This window comes from Anser anser (genome assembly GCF_964211835.1).
Source record: "Anser anser genome assembly, chromosome: 5".
NCBI lineage: Eukaryota > Metazoa > Chordata > Aves > Anseriformes > Anatidae > Anser > Anser anser.
The window spans coordinates 25,210,698-25,220,267 of NC_139725.1; the positions used below are offsets into that span (position 1 = coordinate 25,210,698).

General features: G+C 43.5%; 1 protein-coding gene across 1 annotated transcript; it reads right to left on the reverse strand.

Moving 5' to 3' along the window:
- Nucleotides 1-217: 217 nt before the first annotated feature.
- ACTC1 (actin alpha cardiac muscle 1) lies at nt 218-5,390 on the reverse strand. The gene is made up of 7 exons (XM_083838261.1): nt 5,253-5,390; nt 4,757-4,905; nt 3,349-3,673; nt 2,564-2,725; nt 2,259-2,450; nt 927-1,108; nt 218-538 (listed from the first exon to the last, which is right to left on the reverse strand). Exons 2-7 carry the CDS (start codon nt 4,883-4,885, stop codon nt 395-397), a joined length of 1,134 nt encoding a protein of 377 aa, XP_083694387.1. The 5' UTR covers nt 4,886-4,905; nt 5,253-5,390; the 3' UTR covers nt 218-394.
- Between the last annotated feature and the right edge of the window lie 4,180 nt (nt 5,391-9,570).

The following is a 9,570-nucleotide window of genomic DNA, read 5'->3' on the forward strand; positions in this document are numbered from 1 at the left end:
TTTTGTAAGCCTTCATAAATGATGTTTGTTTCAAGTTTCAAAATTAAAACTATAAAGCATGAATTCATACTAATAGTAAACTGTGACCTAACATGCCTACATCAGTTAGGAAGACACATGCATTGATGGGAGTTTCCAAATCCCAGGTTGTTTAGACTCATTTTTGTAACCATTTGAACACTTAAAATAATAAAAAAAAAAAAGTAAGAAGCATGTGTAGGTTGCAAGTCCCAGATCTTTATTTATAAAGCAATAAATATTAGAAGCACAAATAAATTGCACGGGTGTGTAAACAAACTGTACAATGACTGAAGAGTTCAGGAAGGGATGCCAGAAGACTCCAAGAAGCATATTGTCGTCATCCTGAGTGGGAAGTAAATTGAGGGAAAAGTGCTTAGAAGCACTTGCGGTGGACAATGGATGGACCAGCTTCATCGTACTCCTGTTTACTGATCCACATTTGCTGGAAAGTGGACAGAGATGCTAGAATGGAGCCACCAATCCATACAGAGTACTTGCGTTCAGGTGGGGCAATGATCTAGGATGAAGAGAAACAGCAAAATTCTCTGTTAACAATTCCGTTACTGCACAACCAGCCCACACCACCAGCATACCAAACTGCTAGTTGTTTTTTTAAGTAAGAATCTCTCTGATATGGCGTACTGATCTTCAACAGCTGGAACAATTTATGTAATATTCTTTAAGAAAATTTACTCTTAAATTCTTAAATTCTTAAATTCTTTAAGACCAATTTGCCAGTTTTCTAACACTTGCTTCTCATTAATATAATTAAGTTGATTAAATGGAAAAACTTCTCATTTGTCCATCAGCTGATGATATCACTTTTGAGTTGTTTCTATATCCCAATTTAATGACAAGGACATTTTCCCCGTCCTTATTCATATATTATAGTACAAAGTCCTCACCTTGATCTTCATAGTGCTAGGAGCAAGTGCAGTGATTTCCTTCTGCATGCGGTCAGCAATACCAGGATACATCGTCGTACCACCTGAGAGGACGTTGTTAGCGTACAGGTCCTTACGAATATCAATATCACACTTCATGATGCTGTTGTAGGTAGTTTCATGAATACCAGCAGATTCCATACCTTGAGAAGAGGAACAGCAGATCAGTAAATTATACATGAGGTCTTTGTGAAAAGAACTCTTAATATTTATCTTCATTACTAATATGAGCTTCTATTAACTTTTCTGTTGTAAAATTACTTACTACTAAAAGTTATAGAAATACAAGATATGGAATTGCAGAACTAGCTTAGAAAATCAATATTATTTGTTAGAAAAGCTAAGAATCAGAAAGCATATGCAAGGGAGACCCACAACATACAGTAAGAGGTAGGTAGACACACAAGATAAACTCATTTACTATATGGCAATGGGAGCAAGTTACACATAACAGAAAACATGAGTATCAGGTTATGTCAGAGTCTCACAAAAAGCATTAGTTGAATATAGTAAGGATGGTAATAAGAAAGTGAAAACAGTCAAAGTAGAACTAAAAAAAGACACTAGTAATTTCCTTTCTTCAGCCTACCTGAAATTCAGAGTCTATGCCATTTATAAACATCAAGGCAAGAGATAACTGAGACATGGGCCAGGATATTAGTACTTGGTGATAAGTAAAAAGAAACCAGAAGCAAGTGTCTGTAGGTTGCATTCCAATTTATAATTTTAACAGGTGCTTCCTGAAAGAGTTGACACTAGATATACAGTAACACGCCAGCTGATGAACAACTGCATTTGTTGCTCAGTACTTACAATGTAAGCATTTGCTATTATCCGTCAGCTGCACCCACAAGCAGCAAAGCTAGCCATTTTGGCCACGGCAATGTTTGATTTCAGTTCATGTAAATATACAAATCTTCATTCCATCTTATTCTCTCCCAGACATTTTACTTCTTTGTGGAGTCAGATATTGGTGTATAAGCTTTACAAACACAGCACTGAAAGCTGTTCTTGTCATCAGCAACATGACAATATTACAAGTGTACATTTTTTCACTGAAAAATTGTAAGTCTAAAACCTGGTCTAAAAGTTGCAATGAGAGCCCACAGCTCAGCTAATTACCAGCTGGTAATCATATTATGCAGATCCAACAGGGAGCAGAGAATCTAACTCCCTATTTAAGTTTGGTTTTGTGCCAAATTTAGATAAAGAAGAAGGGGAGTGGGGCACCTTCTAGATCTTGTGATTCATCCGTACCTCCTACTGAAAAGAGAATTTCCTGGGAACACTTACCAATAAAGGATGGTTGGAATAAGGTTTCAGGGCAGCGGAAACGTTCATTACCAATTGTGATCACTTGACCATCAGGCAATTCATAGCTCTTCTCCAGAGAGGAGGAAGAGGCAGCAGTGGCCATTTCATTCTCAAAGTCCAGTGCAACATAGCACAGTTTCTCTTTGATATCACGAACAATCTCACGTTCAGCTGTAGATATATAGAAATGAAATTAAGGTTTGGAGAAGCAAAACACTAGAGGAAGAAGACGGGCCAACAGAGGCATGAGGATTTTTACAGAAGAGCAAAGCTAGAGGACCGACCTGTTGTCACAAAGGAATAGCCACGCTCCGTGAGGATCTTCATGAGGTAGTCAGTCAGATCCCTGCCAGCCAGATCCAGGCGCATGATAGCATGAGGCAAAGCATAACCTTCATAAATAGGTACATTGTGGGTGACACCATCGCCAGAGTCAAGAACAATACCTGGGAGAGAAATTGTCAGAGACCAGTTAGAATCAATCACCTATGAAATGCTTCAAACCTTTACAATACAGTGAGCAGTAACACAGAAAACAAAACAGCATTTTTCAGGCAGCATAAGCAGCATCATTCTGTTTTAGGCAGTTACTGCCATACAGGTCTTGCCAACATTTGCTTTTGCATTTGCTTGCATAGACATTGCCCATTTGGTCAAACATTCCCATAAAAGAGTTGTTCTGTATGGATTTTAAATTAATCCATATGAACAGCCTTCCACTACAACACTGAGCACCAAGTGTGTTTGTGACAGTGATTGTCTTGATCCAGTAAAGGGCATCTTTTGGGCCCAGTTTAAACTAGTGTAATACTCATGTTAACTGCAGTATCTTCATAGTAATGTTTCCTTGTTCACATCATAATGCAGACAAATCCATGGACTGTTCTTTCCAAAGACTATTTTGCACTACCTTTTCTGCTGTTATTTTTAGTCACTATAATCTTAAAAAAAAAAAAAAAAAGTCTGCAAATTTGATTTGTGTTGGTTTTTTTCATGTTTGGAGTGGGAAGGAAGGGAGGGATGGGGGGTCCTGAATGAAAAAAAAATCTAAACGGTGTGTTTATTTTACCTGTTGTACGACCGGAGGCATAGAGGGACAGGACAGCCTGGATTGCCACATACATGGCAGGTACGTTGAAGGTCTCAAACATTATCTGGGTCATCTTTTCACGATTAGCTTTAGGGTTCAAGGGGGCTTCTGTGAGTAAGGTGGGGTGTTCCTCAGGGGCCACACGGAGTTCATTGTAGAAAGTGTGGTGCCAGATCTTTTCCATATCGTCCCAGTTGGTGATGATGCCATGTTCAATGGGATATTTCAAAGTCAGGATACCTCTTTTGCTCTGTGCTTCATCACCCACATAGGAATCTTTTTGACCCATGCCAACCATAACACCCTAAAAGAAGAAAATACAGAAAAGCATGATTTGAGGAAGACAACATTACAGAGCCCAAACAATTACACCACAGACAACTACGCTATTTTCCAGAAAGGTACGAACATTTGTGCCACTGAAAGCTTGTTTAGGAAAAATGCGCTTCAGTAAAATATTAAGTCAACAGAATTTGAAGTTCTCTCTCAAAATCTGTTTTTCTTTAATCAGATGAAAGCATTTTTCCCCTTTTTGTTTAAAACACCATTTATTTTCAATTACCTCTTGTGGTCCAAAAGTTTGACTGACAGTAAACTGCACAATACCATGAGCAAAAAAATACAGATACAGAGATGTACAAAGAGAGTTTATCAACATGAAGATAGGGAGTGGAATAAGTCTTCTAGTGAAAAAAGACACAGCCAAAATGGCTTTATTGCTATGATGGCTCAACAGCAAAGTACTCGCAAGAACAGAATATAAATTCCAGATGTTTTAAATAATAATATAAAAAAGACAAACATGGAAACTGTAGGACAAAGAGTGCTGTTTTCCATATGCTGAAAGACTTGTCACAAAATAGGGGAAGAATGAAATGGGAACAGAAAAAAGGAGACTTAGAAGGTGGTAAGAAGGCAAGATCAGAGACAGACAAAGCAGAGGAGATTCAAGAGTTTGGTACATGGGACATTGCATTGGATGAGTGGGAAGAGCCTTAGACAAACAGCTTCATGCACAAATTGGGCCAACAGAGACACCTTTGAGCTAACACCAGCAGCATGTCTGGCGTAGGGCATGGAGCGGGTTGAGCTTTGTAGGGTGCTGGGTTTGGGCTCATTAGGAGAGAGGACAGGGTGAGAGTGGAGGGAAGCTGGTGAGCCTGAAATAGCTGGGGCAAAGGGAGACGGTGATAGAAAGGAGACGACAGAGAGCCAAAGAGAGGAATTCAGGGAAGCCCCAAAGAAACCTGGAAAGGCGTCATTAGTGCCAGCACAAGGTGTGAGCGGAGGGAAAGGCAGAGTGTTAGGCGCAGGACAGAACCGAGGAGTGAGGTGACTCCTGGGGAGCGGGGCGAGCCCCGGTGCCGTCCGAGGGACGGGCATTTACCTGGTGCCGGGGGCGGCCCACGATGGACGGGAAAACGGCCCTGGGGGCATCGTCTCCGGCAAAGCCCGCCTTGACCAGCCCCGAGCCGTTGTCGCACACCAGCGCGGTGGTCTCCTCGTCGTCACACATCGTGGCTGAGCGGCGCGGACCTGCAAAACAGCGCGGCGGCGCCTCCAGACCCCTGCGGGCACGGCAGCGCGGACCCGGACCCCGACCCCCGACCCCCGGCCGGCCCCGCGCCCCCGGCACCTCCCCGGCGCGGCGGAGGCGGGAGGTCCCGGGAGGGTGCTGCGGGGCTCGGCTACGCTCGTGGGCTCCATCAGCCGCCTCGTAAAGCCCCGCTGCGAGGCTTCCAGGCCGCTAACTCGGGGCATCCCCCCGGGGCACGGACCTCAACGGGAGCGTCGCGCCCCGTCGGGCGGCTGGCGCTGCCCGGGGCGGGCGGAGGAGGGAAGGGGGCGGTGAGGGAGCCTCCCCGTCCCTCAGCGCTACTCACCGGAGTGGCGGGGGGGCTGCCGAGCGGAGGCTGGGTGCCGTCCCGGCCGAGAGCCGCCGCTTTATAGCTGCCGTCGGGGCCGGGGCCGCGGCGGGCCGGGGCCGGGGCCGCCGCCGTCTCCTTATTTGGCCGGCGCCGCGACATGGCGGCGCGGCGCGGCCATGAATGGAGCAAGGCGCGGCGCGGCCGCACGGCCCATGTAAGGCAGGCGCGGGGCTGCGCGGCCCCGGCCGCCGCATGGCCAAATAGGGCCGGCACCGGGCCGCCGGGGGGACGCCGACGGAGGGAGGGAGGGAGGGAGGCCCCCGGCCCCCGTGTGTGGCCCCCGGGCTGGGCGCCCTCCGCCTGCCCGACCCAGGTGGGCCCAACAATGTGCCCTTCGAGGTGCTGAGGATGCCGGGGTCTTGCCTTTCGTTTATTTCTTTTCTCGGTGGAAACCCAAATCTGGCCAAGCTGCTGCTTAACCGACGGCCCAAGAGTTACCGCTTTGGTGGTACCCACTGAGGCACATCTCCTCGGGAAGGAGCAGCGCACGCTCAATTTCTTTTGAACCTTGATGAGCACACATGGGCAAAAAGCTCATGCTTCTCTTGGCTTTTGGCTGGCAACATCTACAGCACAAAGCGGGAGCTGTTCGTTTACGTTAACGTGCAGATACTTAAAACTCTCCGGGTTTGCTCTTGTAATGCACGCTGGGCCAGTAATGCGTAGTGATATGTGTAAGGCAGAGAAGGAGAGATGGGAATAGCTTGGACCACAAAAAAAGAGCCGTGTTATTAATGTAATGTGGCAGTTGTTTTCCTGCTCGGTTGTTGAAACATCCACATTGATAATTTGTTCCAACCGTGGAACCTAGAAAATCCATGTATCTTCAAGCGTTTTGTTGGTTTTAGCTTTTTGTTCTTTTTTCTTTTTTTTTTTTCCCTCCCCAGTTAAAAATAGACGGGAGAGGCATCCCTTGAGTGGGCTTGGCCTGGTATGCAAAGGCAGAGATTGTCAACGTGTGTCCCAGAGGAGCTGCGTTATAACACAGAGTACAGCGTCCTTCGGGCACTGTGAACCACACAGTGCCTGCCTCTGTAAGATACAACGGGAAAAAGAATCGAGGTTTGGGGCAGAAGGCGAGGATGGGATGTAAAGAGGGGAACGCAGTCAACTGGATCAACTGCTTAAACACAGGTCCAATTAATTAGATGTCTGCAAGGCGTGACATCCATCACACGGTTGTATACATCTTCAGTGCGGTGGAAACAAAGAGCCTGTGAATGCAACCCAACCTGCGATTTGGGAAACTTGGAGTTCTTCAGTGTAAGAGCTGTCCTTGCACTGTGATTAGGCTCTAACAAAGGGTACAAGAACTGGAGACTGCTTCTCATTTCTAAGCAGTATCCAAAGGGGGCGTCAGAGTCTCTTCAACTTTAATTTCTTCTGAAATTGGAGATAGTGGAATCAGTTTCCTCATTTCTAACACAATTAATGAGGTGGTTAGCTCCACCCCAGCCCCAGTTTATCTTGGGGTTGTGCCCAGTTATGAACACAACTCTGCAGCAGATGTAGCGACAAACTTCTTGGCCATTGTTAGCTCCTGCTGTTCTTTAAATGCCCTGAGGGGAGACAACCTGTTTCAGGTGAGACACTATTTGTGTATAAAGATGTGTGTGTGTATTTTATATATGTATATATATAAATATATATGAATTATATGCATTTTATTTATTTTTTTCCCCTCACCAACCTGAGAAAGGAAGGTGTAGGACTGTGAAACACAGTGACCTAACAAGGTCAAAGCAGGGAAGGACTGTGCTCCAGCGCTACTGCTCTGGGCAAACTTTTGCTCTTAGTTTCCTGCTATTGATGAAAAATCATCCAAAATCAATAGTGGTGTGGGATAAGGACTCCAAGTGAGTCTGTATCTATCTAAATTGATTAGACATGGGGTAAAAAAAAAAAAAAAAAAAAGTTGAAAATATTTTGTTGATAGCAATACCTATTTATATAAGAATTCATATATATATATGCCAGGCTGTATACCACAGACTATGTATGCAGAGAATACCAATTCAGGCCAAAAAATGCCATACTCTGCTTTAAATTAAAAAATAAGTACATTTTAATCTATCATAAATTGCCACATATAATTGAAATCTCATTCTTTTTTTTTTTTTCCCCTAGCACATCTTTTCTACAGAAACTGTAAAATGTGAGGGATTGGCCAGCCTCACCGGCACTAGAGATTAGTTTACAGTGTTATCTCAGCTGTTCCTCCATTCCGAGGTGTTACAGTATTTACATAGAAGCCGGCTGCTGATAGCTGCATTGAATTCCTCCCCAATCAGACCCTCCCTGCCACATCCTACATTCCCTTTGGCTAGAGAGAGAGACTCTATTGAAACTGAGACAAAGCCAGCTCTTGCTGCAAAAGTGACACAAAACAGTCTGTATTTTCTTGTTTCCTTCATAACTCAATATTGTTTTTCTCTACCCTTTCCTACAGTTTTAGATTTCTAATCCAGGAGGACTCACATCTCGGATCCTCATGCACTTGAGAGCTCATCAATCTCTCTCCTCCCGTCTCTCTCTCTCTTCTTTCTGTATACTGCAAGGTCAAATGAAAAGAGCAGAACACAATGCACATAAATCCAAGATCACATCTGCTACCACAAAGCCATTTGAAAAGTCCCCAGATAAACTTATACCTTTGGCCAAAACAATCTTTGCTTTCTGCACCAAAGTGCTTTTACAACCTCAAATAAACAAAACAAGCAAACAAAGAAACAAGAACCTACTGAAGTGTTTCACATATAATCCAGAGGAAAAATACTGTAGCATCTGACAGACCAGGGTCCCAACATGCTGTATACATTTCTCATGGACACAGCTACCGGGAGGCACCCCAGCAACAAAGGAAAAACCAGCAGTATGGGGTGTTAGGACTGCAGGCAGATCTGCAGTGGACCTAAGCTGCACATACCCTAAAATAGCTCGAACACTCAGGAGCATGAGGTCTCAATGCCTACGCAATATTAATGGTGTAGCGCAAGTACTATGCGTGATACATGCACACAGGCAAAACTGGATGTGTTACTTAACTAACAAGACACTGCTGTGACTAGAGCCAACAGAACACAAATAGTGGATTATTAGCTCTTATCTCTGCATGCTAAAAATACAAATAAAAAAAAATACACTACAATCTTACAATTCCCCAAAATCCTCACAATCACTATTCAGCTTTTGAATGAAAGAAAAAGAAATATCTTAAAAGTAAAGCCTTGATTCTTCAAACTTCAAAGCATCAAACACTGCCACTGACTTTTTTTTTTTTTGACTACCACTGAGATTTTTTACAGTAGTTAAAACTGAAAATGGAAGTGTGTAGAATCTTTCTTTCTTTCACATTGTTCTTTTATTATCTGAGGTTGTTCCAGTAAAAACAATAACTTTTCATAACACATCAAACCACAGCATTATTTTGATTTCACAGTACAGCGCATCCTGACCTAGTAGGTCTTAGAACAGAAGACTTCTGTTCTCACTTCAAATCTGCTATTTCTAGATCCAATGGATCATGACATATAAAATCTGTCCTAGCACAGAGCCGAATGTTACCTCTTTTAAGCCTCAGGCCAGTGTAATCTTTGGAAGAAATTTTATTTTTTCAGAAATAAGAAGCAAATGCCACTCTGACAGGTTCTATTTTGTCTCGTGACAGCTGTTTTGAGTGATATGTGCTTTAGAAATATAAGAAGCATTGCAGTATGAGTCTTATTGATGGGCAGGAGTCCTGATGTTAAACATACAATATATATCATGAATATCACTGTCAGGAACGAGTCACTGTCATGAAGGAGTCAAACGTGGTTATCTATGCCTGTGTAGCTATGAAGATGTCTCTGTGCTATGCAGATATACACAGAGAAGCCATAATCTGCAGTCACCACCGACAAGCTAAAGCTGTTACCCATGAAATCCTCTCTATTACACATTTCCAGTCAGAGTTTGAAACTCCAAAGTAAGAAATCTTTCTCTGCTATGGCTAGATTATAGTTTCCCAATTTAATAGTCACACTGTCAGGCAAACTTCTCTAGAGAATTCATCAAATATTTCCTCTTCTCAGTTATGTCTCATTCACCCTAGCGATAGCCTGTGTCATACTTAATACATTCCCTGTCTTCTCAGCATTTAAAGCCTTCACATAGTTGCAGGCTGTTATCATCTCTTTGCGTCTCTTTCTCTCACTCACTCATGTACTGCTGCACATCTATAATTAACCTAAAACATCTTAAGTGTGCTCTGAAATGATAGAATAATGAGGTG